General features: G+C 45.4%; 2 protein-coding genes across 7 annotated transcripts in view; both read right to left on the reverse strand.

The window, feature by feature from the left end:
• Positions 1 to 917: 917 nt before the first annotated feature.
• On the reverse strand, positions 918 to 11,937 carry TATDN2 (TatD DNase domain containing 2). Of its 2 annotated transcripts, none has more exons than XM_035106560.3 (7): positions 11,899 to 11,937; positions 10,765 to 11,141; positions 8,089 to 9,459; positions 6,253 to 7,137; positions 4,981 to 5,108; positions 3,502 to 3,685; positions 918 to 2,468 (listed from the first exon to the last, which is right to left on the reverse strand). In XM_035106560.3, exons 2-7 carry the CDS (start codon positions 11,125 to 11,127, stop codon positions 2,328 to 2,330), a joined length of 3,072 nt encoding a protein of 1,023 aa, XP_034962451.1. In that variant the 5' UTR covers positions 11,128 to 11,141; positions 11,899 to 11,937; the 3' UTR covers positions 918 to 2,327. The 2 variants fall into 2 exon arrangements, with proteins under 2 accessions (XP_034962451.1, XP_034962452.1); XM_035106561.3 differs by lacking the exon at positions 11,899 to 11,937 and adding an exon at positions 11,387 to 11,818.
• Positions 11,938 to 18,147: 6,210 nt separating this feature from the next.
• Positions 18,148 to 19,964, reverse strand: part of IRAK2 (interleukin 1 receptor associated kinase 2) — a 32,119-nt gene continuing 30,302 nt past the window's right edge. For 2 of the 5 annotated variants that reach the window (XM_035106564.3, XM_035106566.3), the window contains exon 13: positions 18,148 to 19,685. In XM_035106564.3, the coding sequence (XP_034962455.3) occupies positions 19,576 to 19,685 (110 nt within the window). In that variant the 3' untranslated portion in view covers positions 18,148 to 19,575. Of the gene's footprint in view, positions 19,689 to 19,964 lie in introns of all 5 variants that reach the window. The other 3 variants (XM_035106563.3, XM_035106565.3, XR_015948261.1) reach the window with 2 other exon arrangements.

A 19,964-nucleotide genomic window follows, 5' to 3' on the forward strand; every position in this document is an offset into this window, starting at 1 on the left:
AAGCAAATAACACATTCTTTCATCAAAGGAAGAACTGTGTTGATACTAGGGAATACAATTGCTACCACAAAAAAAGGATGAGGCTTCCTGTAGTCTGGATCACAGCCGTAACTCTGCAAAGAATGACATTTTTGTTGTATGTTGCATGCACTTCAAAAAAGAAAGTCAAGGGACTCCTAAATTCTACTTTAAGGCAATTGAGCCCATTAGTATATCATGCTAAAGTATACTATGTCCCATGCAGACATACTAGCTCCTAAGAAGATTGCAGCCTGGGCTTTTTAGGTCAGCACAGCATGGCAGTGAAGCAAAGGTTTGGCTTAACATGCTGTCCAAACCTGGTTTCATAGTTATGGTCTTTCCTCCTTAACTGTGTTTTGTAGTTGAGGTTTGTCCTATGGTTAACCCTGACCCTACAGATTGTGATTGAGGAGAGACATTAACCATATTTCTGGGTTAGACCACCAATAGCATCCTGCACTGCCCTAAAAAGCCTGGGGAGGAGCAAAGTGGGTCACCAGAACCTGCTGGATCAGGCCAGTCGCCCATCTAGTCCAGCATCCTGTTCTCACAGTAGCCAACCAGATGCCTGTGGAAAACCCACAAGCGGAGCCTTGCCACAAGAACACTCTCTTCTCCTGTGGTCTCCAGCAGCTGATTTTCAGAAGCATAGCGCCTCCAACCAGAGCGCCAAATCATTCATGTGGTTACAGTAAGCCAAATCTGGGCTTGAGAGTTTCAAGGTCTCAAACAGCCAAGTTTGTGCTCTGGTGGTGTCTTAAAAGATAGGAAAGCGAGAGCTGTCTTATGACTGGAAAGGGACAGCATGGTTTTATTATTCCTGCATATAAACATACATACATACACACATACACCTCACACACGTGTGCAGAAGGAAAAAGTTACTTAGGATGCTATTTTCACAAACATTAGGAAACACTTTTAATAAAACAAACAGAAGTCTATACAGAAGGACCTTTCCATGTAACATGAAGACACTGCTGAACTGAAGGCAAAGGAAGGGCAGAGAACAACAATGTTGGCTTTCCATGTTATTGGTTGCAATACTTTAATTTCTTGCCCATGAGTCATGTATATAATCAACATGTATGAATATTTATATAAAAATATGTTTATTTACAAGTAATCTTTTCAAAGTCCAAATAATACATAATAGAACAATATAGAAACATGGAATCATTTTTCTTTATTAAAAAGGAAACAATGCAGAGGTTAAAACTGCCTAATTAAAACAAAAACAAACCATGGTTTCCCACAAAATAATCTTGAGAGCCCATTTCACTCCCTTGCTTTGTTTAATTACTTTGTGTGTGCTTCAGTTTCTGAAGAACCCAGTATATCTAGAGTAGCCTTCCTCACCCTAAGGCTCTCCCGATGCTGTTGGGACTCCAGCTCCCATCAGTCCCAGCCAGCACGGGAGTGGTGGTCAAACAACATGCAAATGACACCAGATTAGAGATTAGATCTAGAGTATTTTACAGCCCTTTCAGTATCTCTGAGTTGTTATGCAAATTCAGTTCAGTTTAAGGTTCTTGCCATATAATTTATAGACATCCTTAGAAATGATCCTTTGTGCTAATGCATATTGGGGGGGGGGGGAATTACTATCATATATTGGTAATGTATGTCATTACTTCTTTGAGTATATTCATGCTATACCAAATGGAAGGTTTTTAACTAAGAATATACGGTATTGCAGTTACATGGACTGCTGCTTCAAGAGAAATAATCAGACAATTTAGGAGCACTTTCTCTTTTAAAGCTAAGCCTCACCTTACCAGGGGTAGCCATCAGGGTCCACTGCCCATCATTCCTAGTCACTGGCCATGGTGGCTGGAGCTGATGGAAGTTGGAGTCCCAACAGCGTTTGGAGAGCACCATATTGACTACCCTGTACTAAGGCATACCTGGCTTTCTCCTTTCTATTGGAAACTGGCCTTCTAAAAATAATCTCCTTCAGATACATTTTTAAAAAAGCAAATAAAAATTAAAAAAAATCAATATGCTGACAATTTTTTGGCTGCCCAAGATAATTAAAAATTAAAAAAGAAAGCCACTCTTAAGAATAAAATCAACACTAAGGCACCTTAAAAGGAATGGAACAAATAGCAGAAGGGAGGGGAAGCAGCAGGAAAAGGTGTGAACTTTAAAGGACTGTGGTTCAAAATTAAGCACTTGTTAATATTTTCCTTGTTTCCAGAAGTCACAATATCCAAGCTGGTCAACATTATTGTGCAAGTTCCAAATTTATATTTACATAAAAAGTATTCCCTCATCAGCTCTTTTCCACACTCCCTTGTGCTTCCCTACAAGTCATATACTCTTTTTGTGTTTTGTCTTAGAATGCCTAACATGGCAGGCAATGACACTTCCTTGAGCTGAGCAATCTCTTTCACGGTGTGCAGAGCTACTCCTGGATGTGAATACTGGCATACAGTTTTGGGAACCTGGAAAAAGAAGCAGCAGAGTTTTAGGAGATAAGGCTATTGTCTGCATTTGTGCCTTCAATATTTCACATTTAACAAACTCCCATCCATCTTTGATTCCATTATCTTTGAGTATTTCTGACCATGGGATCTCACCCAGCAGAATCATAGGATGGTAGAGTTGGGACCACAAGGATCATCCAGTCCAGGCATCCCCAAACTTCGGCCCTCCAGATGTTTTGGACTACAATTCCCATCTTCCCTGACCACTGGTCCTGTTAGCTAGGGATCATGGGAGTTGTAGGCCAAAACATCTGGAGGGCTGCAGTTTGGGGATGCCTGATCTAGTCCATCCAGTTCAACTCTCTGCTGTGCAGGAATATTTTGCCCAACATGGGGCTCAAACCCATGATCCTGAGATTAAGAGTCTCATGCTCTACCAACTGAGCTATCCCTCAGTAGCTCCTTTAGCTTTTTGAAATCAGCCTTCTTAAATTCCAGATGGTATGTCAGACCTCCTGCAGCTGCTTCTTTCTTGTAGTTTTCTTGCTCATTAACAGGTTTCTGTAGCACCACCTCAGTTTCCTGCGCTACTATCCCCAGTACCAGGTGTTTCCCTGTCATCTGTAATATTGTCTCTCTCCCCCCCTCAGGATTTACTTTAAGCTCTTCTGATCAGGTTTGTGAGACTCTTAGTCAACACATTCTTGCCAACCATTGTGAGGTGCAGCCTATCTCTTGACAGAAGTCCTTCCTCGATGAAGCGGAGACCATGGTCCAAGACCCCAAAGCTTTCCTGACAACCCCACCTGTGTGGGCAGTGATTGACTTTTGATATTTCCCCCTCTCTTCCTGGGCCATGACTTTCAACAGGAAGGAGTGATAAAAAAAAAACCCACTGCATTACACTATATGAAGCGCCTGCTTAACCTTAAACCATTAACATTTTCTTTCATACTACACCCTAAAACATGAAAGGACGTTTTTTTAAATGAAGTATTAATCAGCACACAATAAAGGGACAAAGGATTGCAAATAAAACAAAATACCTTACCTGCCTAGGAAGGAAATATGGCGCATCTGTTTCTACAACTATTCTACTTAAAGGGATTTTCTGAACTGAATCTCTAGCCTCTGTAGCAGATGGATATGTCAGCAATGCTGTGAATCCAACAGTAAGATTTGGAAAGTAGTCCAGCAATGGTTCTATGGCACTGTACCTGCCAGTAAAGCAATGCCTAAGATAGAGAAAACAATGGTCATTCTGCAACATATGATGGCCAACCAGCAACAGGAAAGCAGTAATGCTAGCCATACTAAAGACCACACAGCAAGCTGAACACTGAATGGTGGCTGCTATGTTGTTAATTTCTTCTTGGAATAAAAGCCACACTTCAGCTAAAATTTGTTGTGGAAGGTGCAGGTTATAATTTTAATACAGTGGTCCCTCGACTTTCGCATTACTCGGCATCCGAAGTTTTCGACGACTTACGAACAGGAAAAATGGCCGCACACTTACAAATTTTTCTACATCCGAACGGAAACAATATTTAAATGCAGTTTCCTCGACTTACAAATTTTTCCGAATATTTTTTTTCCTATGGGAAACCACTTTTCAACTTACGAACTTTTTGACCTACGAATGTGCATTCGGAACGGATTAAGTTCGTAAGTCGAGGGACCACTGTACTATATTCAAGGAATTACCGAATCTAGTTTCAATGAAATAGAGACCTTCGAAGCATTCAAGTTATGTCTTAATTTTCACTTGTGATTTTAGAATGCTGGTCTGAAAAATTAAATGGTAACTTTTTTAAATAGAAAGGGAGATTGCTCAGGTGTCCATAAATCTCTGGCCTATTCTATTCTATATACTGTTACTGTTACTACTACTACCATTAATAACAACAACAACAACAACAACAACAACTTATTTATACACTGCAACAGCAACTTATTTATACACTGCCTTTTTCCCTGACAGGAAATCATGGCAGCTTACAGATAAAATAAGAACAGCTAAAAATGCTGGGGTGGGTGGGAACAATAATTAAAAAACAATTAAACATCCAACACATATCTTTATGAGAGGTCTACTAAAAACATACAATCACAACACAAACTGCATGGCACCAGCCCCCACATTAAAAGCAGCCAGTTCCCCAAAGCATGTTCGAACAAGAAAGTATTCACTTGCCAGTGGAAAGACAAGGAGTGAGCCAGCCTAACTTTTTTAGGGTGGAAGTTTCGAAGTCTGGGAGCAGCCACCGAGAAGGCCCTCTCCTGCATCCCCACTAAGCATGCCTGAGGGTGGCAGGACCAGGGGAAGGGCCTCCCCCAAGGATCTCAGAACCCAAGCGGGCTTCTATGAGGGAATACATTCTTTCAGATAGCTTGTACCTAAGCCCTATACTGTACATCTTTGTAAGTTATAACCAGGGAATCACAGCCATACAGATTTTTAGGACCTCTGGCCTTCAGCTACTTTTTAATGTCAAGGATGGGTAGACTTAAAAGTATTTAATACAATTACCTGTGAATCTTGTAGTCTTTGGGTACACATTTTTTCATGATTTCCAACAAGTCATCATCAGCATCTCTGCAGTGAATTACCAATGGTTTCCTTAAGGAAACAGCAAGATTCAGTTGCCTTTCAAATACCTGAAGCAAGCAAGAAAGGAGTATATCTTCAAATGCTATTAGAACTGCTCCGAGAACAAAAATGTAAGATGCGTGGAAAACAATCTAGTACCTCACTCCACCACTACCATTTATAATCTTACTACTTTTATCAACACAGTCCATTTTGTTAGGGAGTGGGGGGACATAAGAGAGAGAACTGTCCAGGAGCACATTTTCATTTATTTCATTTAAAAAGACATTAAAGGAGTAGACTGGCTGAGCTTCAGTGTCAGTATTGTACATGATGCTGATGCAATTAGGAAACACCACGTACAAAACGGAAAGTAATATGAATAATTTAACATTGGATAAACAGATCAAATTGTAGATACTGACACGTTCAATAGATTTCCACATGCAACAGCTGCTGTAGGAAAGGAAGGCAATTTTTACCAGTTCCTCTTCCTTCCTGCAGCTTCCTAGCCACTGAACAGCTGCTCAATAAAACTTAGGGACTCTTCAAAAGAGCCCTAGGGGGTTGCAAGGGGGGAAACCAGTAACTTTGGATCCAAGCCGTTCAATCTATAGTTCTGTGTCTGCAGCAAGTTTTTCGAACATGTTTTGTTGAGAATTGTTCTTTTGCAACCAAGTGAAATTACACACGATGATGCATTTTTCTTGCATTCTTCCTGCTCTGACCACTTACCTGAGCTATCGACCAAACATTTCTGCTAGTAGGTTGTTTGCTACCATGTACCATTGCAATACTACTTTTGGATGTAGAAATCACTTGCTGCTGAAATTCCATAATATGGGATATGTCTCTTTTGCTAATGTATTCAAACCAAAGCCTATTACGAGTGATTAGATAACAGAAATGCTTAGAATTATTTCAGCTACATATCACCCCCATGTTTTAGGTCAGCACTGCACGTTAATAAATTTAATTAGCCCTACAAAAATGATTTAGCAACCAATCCTCTTATTCTGTGGACTGCAATATACTCCGAGCAATGGACTTAAAAGGGTTTTTTTCCCCAAAAGAAAGCTACTATCATCTCAACTTAGTGGGCTTTTTGAACAACTCACAACTTTACAGACCAATGACATCGTACGAAGTGAATGACGTTTCTTCACAAATCTTGAGACATTGAGCACAAAAAGTAACAGCACTCTCCTTTACCTTATGCTGCGTTGAGACCTCAGTGCTACATTTATAAGAGTAATCCAGCCCCATTTCTCCAAAGGCAATAGCTTTGGGGTGCCTCATTGCCTGTAAGATACTTCTTTCATGAAGGTCTGTGTAATAACGTGCAAAGTGAGGATGACAACCAAATGCCCCCCAAACCATGTCTTCCTTTAATAAATCTTCCCATAAGTAGTTGTTCAATGTACGAGGATCACAAAAGTCAGCTATACATCCCTGAAATTCTTTAGGAAAGCTGCTACTGTAAGTCTTTCGAAACTTAGAAAAAGTGCCCCTGAAAGCTGTCTTTGTATATAACATATCCAAATGGCAGTGGGTATCAATAAACCCTTCTTTTAAATATTTAGGCAGGTCATCAGGCAAATCCTGGTTTACACATTGATTGACAAAAGACTCTGACTTGCGACGAGGTGTGGAAAAAATAGGAACACATGATGCTAGTTCTTTACTCCGTCGTCTGTTTTTCTCATCGACCAGCTGAGAACCAAGTGACCGGGGCCTAACACGCATACAAGGTTCTTTATCCTTTGGTGTAGTTGATGGACTATCAGCTGAGGTATCTAATGAAACATCACAAAGATGGGAGGCATATGAGGTATCTTCAGAAGAAAATGAAAAAGGAGAACAATCCACTGGCTTGCTGCAGCTTGTCCAATACTTTGTATAGTCACTCATCCTGCGATTGTACAAATGAGAAGGATACTTCACCAACTCTGTTGCCAACAGTGTTTTGGCGTCCATTGTTTTTGGTGTACTGTGGTTTGGGATAGAATCCTCCTGGGAGAAAGTACTTGGTGGTTCTGCATCCTCCATGTCAGACCAATCACTTTCAGCCGAGGACTCTCTTTCTTTCCCCATTAACTGCAAGCCATGAAATAAAATAAAATGAGAAAATCAATTCAGCTTGGTTATCTCGCATCTGATTAGTTTAAATTATATGCAAGGGAAGATGACCAGGTCACAGGAGAAGACAACAAAAATACAAGAGGTATGCAGATTTTGTTTTTAAAAGAAAAATACAACATGGATCTCCAGCTAATCTGTTAGGCTTGCCATGCCTATACTGGTTTATAACAAAAGTAAAGGAAGATATGAGGGATTTTTGTATAATTAAAGCAACAATATGTGAAAAATGCTTAAGAATTGTAACAGGCCATTCAGCCAATTGGTAGAAAATGCACATTGAAATAAAAGCATGTTAGTCTTGTAGTTTGTTATTCACAGAGGGCAAACACCACTTTATTTTGGGTTATTTGGTAGTTGACCACAAAAGGCAAGTAAAATTTGAGGATCACTGAAGACTTCTGTATTGATGAGCAATGCTATATGGGACACAATTTATTAGTATGAGTGTCATCCAGAAAAGGCCACATGGCAATAAAGAGGATGAAATCAGTTTTGTGCATCGCTACATGGCAACTTCTAAGTTAACAGAATTCAGAAAACTATCTCTGAATCCTGAATCGTACAAACAACAAAGGTTGCATTTGTAACTACGTACTATTTTGTCCTACATCTTCCACCTCTGAAAACTGCTACTAAACATTTCTACAACCATTTGGAAGGATTCTGTGTTTAAATTGCACCTTTTAGTAAGTTAAATTTAAGTTTAGTTTAAGTTTCCTTAAACTACATTCTTTTCCTACTAGCTTAAGGATGAATCCTTGAAGCTATCTTAAGAATTTCTCAAACTTTTGGGAATGTGTTTACTTTTAAGTGCTGGCTGTTCATTTGTGTGAAATCAATTACATTCCAGGAACATTTAGCTACGGTTTCATTTTGAAAACCTTATTCCACAACAGAATGCCTCACCTTCTCATTTACTTCTGAACTGTGGTCATCCACAAACACAGGTTTTGGAGAAGATTCTACAATAACTGTCCTCTGGAAATTCACAAACTCCTTTGCAGCAGTACCACAATGTGCATCAGATGAACTGGGGCAAACATATTTTTCTTTTGGCACAGTTTTCTGCTTTGTGAAGGTACTGTTGTATTTTGTCATAGTTTTCTCACTGCTGCAACCCTGCTTGAACAGTTCTTCACCTTCATACTTGGACACTTCAGACACACTTCTCAGCTGGTTTCCTGGTCTCCCATATTCCTTTTTAGATAGACTGGCACAGGCATTTTCTTCATCAGTTTTACTTTGCTGATTGGTGGACTCTTGCTTATATTTTTGTTCTCCGTCAACCTGTAAAAGGTTAGGTGTGCTTTTAAATTTATCATCTGATCTGCAATGCTCTCTGCAATCTTTTTTTTTACTCCGTCCAACAGAAATGTTGGTGTCTTTTGGCTCCTTTTCCATTTCTAGTTCATCTTCAAATCTTGATAATGCAGACCTTGATAATGTATACCTTGAGCTGCCCGCTGGTCTAGGAGCCTCTTTCCCACTATGCCTAGAAATACTATTTTCTTCTTTTGCAGCAACTTTCTGAAAGATCGACTCCTGCTTAATTTCCGGTTCATCTTCAAATTTTGTTAATGTATGAATGTGCCTTGAGTTGCCACCTGGTTTGGAAGCCACTTTCCCACTATGCCTAGAGGTTTTCTTTTCTTCTTTTGCAGCAGCTTTCTGGAAGACAGACTCCTGTTCAACTTCTGGTTCATCTTCAGCTCTTGATAATGCATGAATATGCCTCAAGCTACCCTTTGATCTGGAAGCCTCTTTCCCACAATGCCTAGAGATATTATGTTCATCTTCTGCAGCAGCTTTCTGAAAGGTGGACTCCTGTTTAAAGTCTTTTTCTCTTTCTGAACTTGAAACGACAGATACACGTCTTGAGCTGCCATCTAACCTATGAGACTCTTTTCTATCCTGCCTGATAGAAATATTAATGTGCTCTTTTTCTATGGTTTTCAGACAGTTTGACTCTTTTCCAGGTTGCTGCTCTCCAAGTTTTGATGCTATTGAGGGGCGTCTCAGGTGGCCAGCTGATTCAGATGCCACTTTTTTAGGAAGGCTTTCTTCCAGGGTTCCATTTGGAGGTGCCGTCTCCCTTCTAGGTCGCAGTGGTCCCCCAAGTATAGCAAGCAGAGCTTTGCGGTATATTAGTCGAGATCCTTGGTCCTGATCTTTCATTCTCCTCCTGCCACATTCAGCACCTGCTTCCTTTGAAGCACCTTTTCTTTCTGTGCTTGGTGTGAGGCTTGGACCTGTTTCACTGCAGTCATCTTGTTTAATCTAAACAGTAAATAACAGTGTAAACTTCATACAACATACCTAGTATCCCTTTCACAGAAATGATATCTTCACATTGTAGGTTAAAAAGGCCAGCCTAAAAGAACCATACAATAGTTTGCAAAAAAAGAAGAAGAGGAGGATTTTGGTTCTGACAAATTAATCCTAAGCAATTGGACATAAATTAACCAATTTCTGAAAACCTATCTTCAAGAAGTATGAAAAGCTATCAAGGATGCTCCCCTAAGGCTGCAATCCTAAGGGGCAGAGAGAGAAAAAAAGTGTGGTTTAACCACCATATCCAAAGCACTGCAGGATCCACACTGCTACTGATTCCCATTGGCTAGATTTCTCATTGGAAACAGTATGAGATAAATTCACAGGGCAGACTTACACCAGGTCCCATGTGGGAATATATCTCTCTCCAGTTTGGAGGCACATCAAAGGTGCTGAGAAGACTGTAAATCCAAAGACTCAAAAGTATTTCGCAGGCCTTCCCTAACATGCCCACAAACAGCTTAAACATGTCCCATTTGGCCCAACAACTACAAGAGGGCCAGAGTCATAGAGGTTTCTGTGGCACTGGAATCAGACATAAGTTGTGGCACTGGAGAAGCTCCAATATATCCTGCTCCCTCTAAGACACTTCCCAAGGGACAAAGAATTGCAACCTGAATACATTTTATTTAAATATTCATACAATTTCTATGCTACCCTTAAAAAAAAATTCCCAAGGTAGGATTTTATCATCCGATAAAAATTGTAACAAAAACACACAAGTACATTATAAACTTGTGTGTTTTTGTTACAATTTTTATCATGGATGATAAAATCCTACCTTGGGATTTATTTATTTTTTTAAAAACACAAGTACATTATAAACGGGACCCAGGTGGCGCTGTGGTTAAACCACTGAACCTAGGGCTTGCTGATCAGAAGGTTGGCAGTTCGAATCCCTGTGACGGGGTGAGCTCCCATTGCTTGGTCCCAGCTCCTGCCAACCTAGCAGTTCGAAAGCACGTCAAAATGCAAGTAGATAAATAGGAACTGCTACAGCGGGAAGGTAAATGGCGTTTCCATGTGCTACTCAGGTTTGCCAGAAGCGGCTTTGTCATGCTGGCCACATGCACATGACCTGGAAGCTATACGCTGGCTCCCTCAGCCAATAATGCGAGATGAGCGCGCAACCCCAGAGTCGGTCACGACTGGACCTAATGGTCAGGGGTCCCTTTACCTTTACACATTATAAACAAATGCAATTCCCCTCAATCCCACCCGATATTCCAATATTTGTCATCACTTATCTACCTTTTGTTTCAAGGATTCTCCAGGCGAAGACGTCACATTTTCCTCAGACATGTCACAGGCAGGACGTTTTACAAGGAACAGTTTATTGGAAAGAGGGTGGTCCGGGCTCTCTCTAACCATGCTGTCAATTCCATCATTCGTTTCAATCTCATCAGAGGAAGAATCCGCTGTGGTGAATGAAGTTCTTGAGAACGCTTTATAAGACTCTGGAGCTTTCCTGAATGTAGCCGCCTCAATGTATGTAGCAGACCTACTGCTAGGGGAAGGCTGTGACGGCACCTCTTTGGCGAGTCTGCGATATTTGGCGGGTGATCCAATAGACAAGCTGTCCCACTCTATTTTACGCCTCCTGTTTGGCTGCATTGAGGCTGGATTATCTTGAGCATGAAAAGAGAGAAAAGCCAGACTTTTAACACATACACGCTGCCCAAACTTGCGCCGCAGAGAGGCCGCACATTTATGAACGTGTGAGAACAGCAACGAAACATATTATTTTTAAAGTATGAACTTATGCATGTGTGTGTGTGTGTGTGCAAAGAAAACTGGAGAACACACAATCATGCTCCCCCACTTCCACCACGCAGTACCCACGGCCAGGCTAGCGCCAACAGAACTCAGGTACCTGTGCTTATCAGGCGCAGCAAGGCCCTGATCCACCCATGTCACCAGCAACTCGCCAGGGCTCCTCTTTCTATCCCTCCCTCCTTCAAGAGCTGCCCAAACAACACCCATAAAGGAGGAACAGAAGAGGCCGGAGCTCCCAGCCTGTCTTCGGTGGGAAGCAGGAATGCGGGAGGGCGGGCGGGGGCGGGGCAGTTGACAGGAGCCACAGCCCGCCTAACGCCGGGAAGCGGAGCAGAGAGGCAGGGAGGCCAGGAAGAGATTTCCTCAGGGGTGGCAAGGGGCCTCCCTCCTTGCCAAGCGCCGGCAGCCATTGGCAGGCTTCGGCGGGGCCCCCGCCCCTTCGGAGACGACGACGCCTTCTTTTCCTCCCCGCGGCAACCCCCCCTTGGGGGAACATTGCCCCACGCGCGGCTTCCACTTTTCAAACTATGACGGTTGGCAGTTACAAGGCCGCGCGGCGCCTCCCTCTCCCCGCGCCCCGGGTCCCACTCTCGTCGCTCAGTACAGTACCGTGCGCGCCTCCTCTCGCTCGCAGCCGCCCTGTTCTGCACAAAGCTTAGGGGCGGCACCCGAACACCGGGAGAAGGGGAGGGGGGAAAGCTGTTGGACAGGCTCGCCTTCTGATTGGGTGAGAGGAGGGTTAGGGGGCGGGCGCGTGGCCTGGACCAGGGGTCCGCGTGACTGAAGCGAAGGGCAGCAGAACGGGAAGAGGAAGCGAGCTTGGCGGAGTGGGGGCGGGGTAGAAGAAGCGCGCTTGCGCAACCTTTTCGACTGCTGGTTAAGGTTGGGCGTGTACGGGGCCGGGCCGGCCGGCGAAGACCACCCCCTCCGAGAGAGGCTGTACTCTACAAAACGCCCAATTCCGTGGGGAATTGTGGCCGGTTGTGGTATTCAGATATTTCTATGTAACGAGATGATCACTGGGGCCTTAGTCACGTGCTGAGAGCAAACAATTGGGATCCAAGCAACCCCATCTACAGAGACACATAGATCATTGAACTTGCTAGGGCCCTGTAGAGTATAAACATACAAGGCACTTTTCCATAGTGAGGCCCTAAGTGAGCAACTACTTAGGCTACTGAAATTCAATCCCCTTATTGGTTTTTTTTATATTATTATTCCTTTAGACTTTGGGGAGATAGCTATATATGCATAGCTGCCAAGTTATCCCTTTTTTAAAGGGATTTTCCCTTATGCTGAATAGGCTTCCTCGCGAGAAAAGGGAAAACTTGGCAGCTATGTATATGACCCACACTTGACTTCTCAGCATTGTGGAATTTTGACCTTTTTAACCGCTTGAAATGTTGTGAAGATGGTTTTTGAAATGTTATTGTTGAATTTTACTGTGTACTGTATTGTACTTTATGGGATTGTGTGCTGCAACCCGCTAGGGGTCCTGATAGATGTTGTTGTTGTTTAGTCGTTGTTATGTACTGAGCTGAATCCTAGAACAATAGGATTCAGAATCAGCGGGAGCTACCCAATCCAACTCCAGGTGGAAGTGAATCCGCAACCTGATTGGCCTGCTGGAGCAGCCAATCAGGCGGCTGGCAGAAGTGAATCTGCTACCTGATTGGCCTGTAGGAGCAGCCAATCAGGCTGCAGGCAGAAGTCAATCCACAATATAATTGGCCCACAGGTGTAGCCCTGAAGTAGCCAATCACGCAAGGCCCATTGTGTAAATAATGTATATAAGCAGATGGTTTTGGGAAAAGAGCCATTCTTCTTCTCCTCTTCTCCTTGATGACTATGAGCTGAATAAAGAGCATGAAATTCACTCTCGACTCCGAGTACATTTCACTGGCGACGAAGGTGGGATCCTGCTGAGCTGACCGCCACCACGCACTGCACCGCAGCACCGCCACCTGCTGCACCGCTGCATCGCACCGTGCATCCAGGCTTCAGCTCCAGGACCCAAGGAACCCAGAATGGCAACCGACAGCAGCTTCTCGCCATTCAAACCAGCATCAGGAGACTGGGAAGGGTACGCCGCCCGTTTCAACTTCCTCCTGCAAGCGAAAGAAGTCACCAACGATGCCATGAAGAGGGCGACATTCTTCAGCGTCTGTGGAGAGGAGACGTTTGAAATCGCCCGGGCTCTCCTTGCACCTAGAGATGTCGCTACCGTCTCTTACAAAACAATAATGGAACGGCTGAAGGAGCACTTCTCACCACAGCCCTCGGTGGTAGCTTGCCGAAATGCCTTCTACGCAAAGCGGCAAGCCCCGGGGGAAACCATAACTGGGTTTGTGACCTCCCTCCGCCAAGCCGCCCGGCTATGCAACTTCTCAGAGTTGGAGAACATGCTTCGTGACCGCCTCGTCGGTGGCCTGAGGAACGAGATGTTGCAACGACGCCTCTACGCAAAAAAAGACCTCACGTTCCAGATTGCTCTGGAGGAAGCCCTGGCAACCGAAGCCGCCGAGAGGTCAACGCAAGAGGCACGACCGGCCCCGCCATCCCAACCGAGGGTCTACCACGAAGACCTCACCGACGAATCCGAATCTGACAGGGAGGAAGTACACCGAGTACAGCGGCGCACTCAAGCAGCACACACACCACAGCAGCCTCGACGAGAAGGAGGGAACTGTGCAAGCTGCGGGGAGAACCACGAGAGGAGGACCTGTCGTTTCCGCAACGCAGAGTGCAGGCAGTGCCGAAAATTGGGACACATCGCCCGGGTGTGTCGGGCTCGACTCACCCGTCGACAAGCATCAGATGACCGACCCAGGAGCCCCAGGTCACACGGCACCATGCACCAAGGCAACTCGACGGAGATCACGGACTACCAGGTATTCCAGTTGCCCCATCCCAGCACAGAGAAAATTTATATAGAGGTACAGATAGAGGGAGCCCCATGCCGCATGGAGCTGGACACGGGTTCAACTCTATCCATAATCTCGGCCCGAACATTAAGGGAACTGTGCCCTAATGGGGGTCCCAAACTAAGGCCGGCCCCATTCACCCTCCGGGACTTCCAGAAACGTAAGGTCCCTACAATGGGGGTGGGGACCTTCAGGGTGCAATATCGAGGGCGAAAGCAACAATTGGACTTGCTGGTAGTTAAGGGCCCCTACGTTAGCTTACTGGGACTGGCATGGTTTGGACCTCTGGGGCTAGCCGTTACCGGGGTGAACCGCACTAGCTTACAAGTGGACGTGGACGCCATATGCAAAGAGTTTCCAGGGGTTTTCGATGGGGCATTGGGACGATATACAGGACCCCCCATTGCCCTACAGCTAGACCCCGCTGTACGACCCATCAGGCACAAGGCCCGCCGGGTCCCGTTCACCCTGAAACCCCGCATAGACGAGGAATTGGACCGGCTCGTGGAGCAAGGAGTGCTGGAGCCGGTGCCCAACGCCCCCTGGGAAACTCCAATTGTCACACCCGTCAAGCCTAACGGTTCGGTCCGCATCTGTGCAGACTACAAATGCACCATAAACAAGGCTCTCACGGCCCATGCATACCCAGTGCCAGTGGTCAGCCATGTCCTCGCCACCCTGGCTGGGTCAAAAATCTTTGGCAAACTGGACTTGGCCCAAGCGTATCAACAGTTGCCTGTGGACGAAGCCACAGCAGAGGCTCAGACGATTGTGACGCACAGAGGGGCATTCAGAGTAAAGCGGCTGCAATTTGGCGTTAGCGTGGCACCAGGCATATTCCAGAATCTAATGGACTCTCTCCTTAAAGGGATTCCTGGCGTCACCCCCTTCTTCGATGATGTACTGATCGCCGGGCCCACACCAGAGGAATTTGAGGACCGCCTCCGCTCCGTCCTGCACCGTTTCCAGACGGCGGGCCTCAAGGTGAAGCGGGAAAAGTGTTTACTGGGAGTGCCGCAGGTGGACTTTCTGGGATTTAAGGTGGACGCAGAAGGGGTCCATCCAACCGGTGACAAGGTACGGGCCATTTGTGAGGCCCCAGCGCCCAAGAGCAAGCCCGAACTTCAGTCATTCTTGGGACTATTGAACTTTTACCATGCCTTCCTTCCCCATAAGGCAGCGGTAGCGGAGCCCCTACACAGACTCCTAGATAAAAGGGCCCCTTGGGTGTGGGGCCAGCGACAAAGGGCCGCATTCCAGGCAGTCAAGGACTTGCTCGTCTCGAACTCGGTCTTGGCACACTTCGACGAGAGGCTGCCAGTGGTGCTGGCATGCGACGCCTCTCCCTATGGCATCGGCGCTGTCCTGGGACACCAACTCCCGGATGGAAGAGAGGTGCCGGTGGCATACTTCTCCCAGACGCTTGCTGCAGCCGAACGAAACTACTCACAGATTGACAAGGAGGGTCTGGCAATCGTGAAGGGCGTAAAAAAATTCCATGATTTCTTGTACGGCCGGCCCTTTACCATAGTGACTGACCACAAGCCGTTGCTTGGCCTGTTTGCCCCCGAGAAGCAGACCCCCCAAGTGTTGTCTCCACGTGTCCTCAGGTGGTCAATTTTCCTTGCCGGCTACCAGTATGCACTAATCCACCGCCCTGGGAAGGCGATGGGCCACGCAGACGCCCTCAGCAGGCTACCACTACCAGAAACAGGCCCCGACCCAGCGCCTGCGCAAGAGGTTATGACCCTGGAGCTGCTTCCCGACCGACCCATTCAGGCACAAGAAGTTGCGCACCATTCCACAAAAGATAGGGTCATCTCCCGGGTCCTGGACTGGGTGTGGCGAGGATGGCCCAGCAGCAGCCCCGGGCCAGAATTCGCTGGCTACACAAACCGCAAACATGAACTGTCGGCCCACAAGGGGTGCCTGTTATGGGGAAGCAGGGTTGTTGTTCCCCAGCCCCTCCGCAAAAGGGTCCTCACAGCCCTACACGAGACACACCCAGGGGTAGTGAGGATGAAGGCCCTTGCCAGGAGTTATGTGTGGTGGCCGGGGATTGACAGAGAGATAGAGGCCTGGGTCCAACACTGCCAGACCTGCCAAGAATCCCGCCCGGATCCCCCAAGGGCCCCAGTCCAGCCCTGGGAGTCCGCCCGACATCCATGGTCACGCTTGCACGTGGACTTCGCTGGCCCCTTCCAGGGAAAAACATTCTTCATAGTGGTGGATTCCTACACCAAATGGCTGGAGGTCGCACTGGTACCGTCCACTTCTACGGCGGCAGCCATCCGGGTACTACGTAAGCTTTTTGCAACCCACGGGCTCCCTGACACCCTCGTCTCGGACAATGGAACCGCATTCACGTCAGAGGAGTTCCAGATCTTCACAGCGCAGAACGCCATCCGCCACATCCGCTCAGCACCATTCCACCCTGCCACCAATGGCCAAGCGGAGCGCATGGTGCGGACCACCAAGGACAGCCTCCGCCGCATGACACAAGGGGACTGGGAATACCGCCTTGCCGCATTTCTTCTAGCACAGCACAGCACCCCAAGCACAACGACGGGCCGGAGCCCAGCTGAACTACTAATGGGCCGGCGCCTTGCAACTAGACTGGACCGACTTCACCCCGACAGAGCTCAGGATGAGGTAGTGGTGGGGAAAGGCAGGAACCCCCGGACATTTGTGGCCCAGGACGCAGTGTACGCAAAGAATTTTGGGGCAGGCCCAGCATGGGTACCCGCCACAGTCACCAAGGTGACCGGTCCCGTGTCGTACGAGGTACTAACGGAAGGGGGGCAATGTTGGCGCCGCCACTGCGACCAGCTACGGCGACGATTCCCAGGAGGAACCCGGGAGGAGAGCGGGACAGAGGGGTCCCAAGGGGACAGCAGGGCAGTGAGGCCTGTAGAGCGAGAGGGGTGGACAGGGGAAGCAGAAGCAGTAGGCACAGAGGGGCGCCCCGAGGCTGGAAGGACACCGGAACCAGAGCCACAACCTAGTGGTTCAGTGGCGCCAGACCAGACAGCCCCGGCACAGCCAGCAGCCTCGGAACACGAGCCAGAACCAGAACCCCTGACCAAGGAACACCCCAGGCCACAACGCACACGGAGGCGGCCAGCAGACCTTGGGGACTACGAATGCAACTTCCCGGGCAGGACTGGAACTTAGAGGGGAGGGGTGTTGTGTACTGAGCTGAATCCTAGAACAATAGGATTCAGAATCAGCGGGAGCTACCCAATCCAACTCCAGGTGGAAGTGAATCCGCAACCTGATTGGCCTGCTGGAGCAGCCAATCAGGCGGCTGGCAGAAGTGAATCTGCTACCTGATTGGCCTGTAGGAGCAGCCAATCAGGCTGCAGGCAGAAGTCAATCCACAATATAATTGGCCCACAGGTGTAGCCCTGAAGTAGCCAATCACGCAAGGCCCATTGTGTAAATAATGTATATAAGCAGATGGTTTTGGGAAAAGAGCCATTCTTCTTCTCCTCTTCTCCTTGATGACTATGAGCTGAATAAAGAGCATGAAATTCACTCTCGACTCCGAGTACATTTCAGTCGTGTCCGACTCTTCGTGACCCCATGGACCAGAGCACGCCAGGCACTCCTGTCTTCTTCTGCCTCCCGCAGTTTGGTCAAACTCATGTTCATAGCTTCAAGAACACTGTCCAGCCATCTTGTCCTCTGTCGTCCCCTTCTCCTTGTGCCCTCCATCTTTCCCAACATCAGGGTCTTTTCCAGGGAGTCTTCTCTTCTCATGAGGTGGCCAAAGTATTGTAGCCTCAGCTACAATATAGATGTAAGAGCAGGCTATTATAAACAACAAATTTATGTTCAGTACCATAAACAGTGACACATATAACTAGAGAAAGAATTTATATGGAGACATAACACCGCTTAAACCATTAAAAGGACCACATTCACAAAAACGGCCTTTCTCAATAATTTATTTCAAATGTATAATGAGCTTCAAGCATTTGGAGCAATGAACCTGAAAAGATATATTACAATGATGAGTTATGGAGCTTAAAGGGTTGGGGATATACAGTATAGCTATTCAATAAAGCCATAGAACAGCATAATAATCTATTTCTGTCTTCTCTTTGGATGCTTCAGACCACAAGCTTATACAAATTTACTTAGAAGTAAGCCGCACTGAACTTAAGACTTGTGTACTGAAAAATAAGTGCCATTAAGATTGCACTGCAAGACTTGCCTCTGCCTCGCCCAAAAGATCCAGCAAGTAAAATTATTAATGCCAAAAAGGATAGAACATGATGAATGCAAATATGCTTCAAAACTTAGTTTTTTTAAAAAAATATCAAAGTTCTGAAAATGCAAAAAATACAAAATATGCTACAAAATATTTCCAATATATTCATTAATAGCTTCAAAAGGTCAACACTGTCAGTGAATAAATAGTTTTATAATAATACCATTAGCTTACTAGCAAACTTAAACCCCCAAATCACCAATACAGCATTTATATTGTCTATACACCCATTCCTTTCAACCACCTACCATTAGGAGGTAAATAATGCAGTTTTGCAGAAGAAGCAAAAGCTTGTTGCTACATTAAACAGAAGTACCAAGTCTGTCAGCTAGAGTAATCTTGGATTTAGAACTGCTTAATTTAGAACTGCTTAGTATTGAAATATGTCTCGTTCGCAGGATTTTGCCAAATTTGGGCTACAATATTAATGTACCTGGTATTATGTCCTATTGAACTCAGTGGAACTGCATTGCTACTGTGAGTTACTGTATTCTGAATTATATTTCTAAGAAATGTACAAACCAGACAGTCCTGCAAAACGTATATTATTTTAGCTGCTATAGATGCATTTTAAATTTAGAGCAATCAGAACTCTGACCAGTTTTGTCTGCTTGGATGCAAAGCACATCAGTTCTGTATATATTGCATCAGACTAGGGTAACCTATGTTCAAACCTCCTTGTCTATGAAGTTCACTGAGGTGACTTTGGGCCAGTCACCATCCCTCAATGTAACCTAACTTGCAGAGATGTGATGATAAAAGGTAGGGGAAGAAGCATGTGTGCTGTCTTGAGTAATTGGATATACATGTAAGAAATGAATAAATAAAATTAATCTAAATACGAATTGCATTCTGACCATAGCATTTCCTTAAGCAAGTAACTTGAGTCTTCATATTGTAAAGAAGAATTCTCTTGCCATGTCAGAGCTGTGAATATAATCTTGACACTAATCGCCTCAAGTTGATGCTCTCCCCATCCTATCCATATCTTGTATAGGTACCCAATGTAACTTCAAAAAATGCATTGTGCTTTTGTTTCTACTTCCAATAAAGTTTAATCTGCAAACTGCATGGATGATGATTTAGTTACATCAAATCTTCAAAGAGTTCACAAGTATTTATCTTATTTTCTTCATACAGTAAAAACCGTTCCATCATTTTCTTCTTTTTATCGTTGATTCTTATTTCTTTCACCCCTGCTGAAAGAAAGCGCAAACAAGCAATGTAATATCGTGGCATTACAAATAATGTATACAATCACTTACTAATTACTGAGGTAAAAGTTGTTTTGAATAAACTATAGAATGTTGATTTTCTTTAAGTTAACATGAAGGAATTGCTGAAAAGTTGCTTATACTTAGGAGGAGCTAACCTGTGGCCCTCCAGCTATTGTTTACAGCCTCTTGTCCATTACTAATTCCAGGCACTTTTTCAGACCCTCGCCTCTTGGGTTTAATGTAAAGGAGAGATAAATC

This window comes from Zootoca vivipara, chromosome 2 (assembly GCF_965207765.1).
Source record: "Zootoca vivipara chromosome 2, rZooViv2.hap1.1, whole genome shotgun sequence".
NCBI lineage: Eukaryota > Metazoa > Chordata > Lepidosauria > Squamata > Lacertidae > Zootoca > Zootoca vivipara.

Bases quoted from the DNA above. Each gene is read 5' to 3' on its own strand.
- TATDN2 (XM_035106560.3), bottom strand. From the start codon at position 11,127: ATGCAGCCAAACAGGAGGCGTAAAATAGAGTGGGACAGCTTGTCTATT. The intron at 5,109-6,252 runs GTAAAGGAGAGT...TGCTTGCTTCAG, and splicing joins AGGTCTCAACGCAGCATAAG to GTATTTGAAAGGCAACTGAA. The intron at 2,469-3,501 runs GTAAGGTATTTT...TTCTTTTTCCAG, and splicing joins CATATTTCCTTCCTAGGCAG to GTTCCCAAAACTGTATGCCA.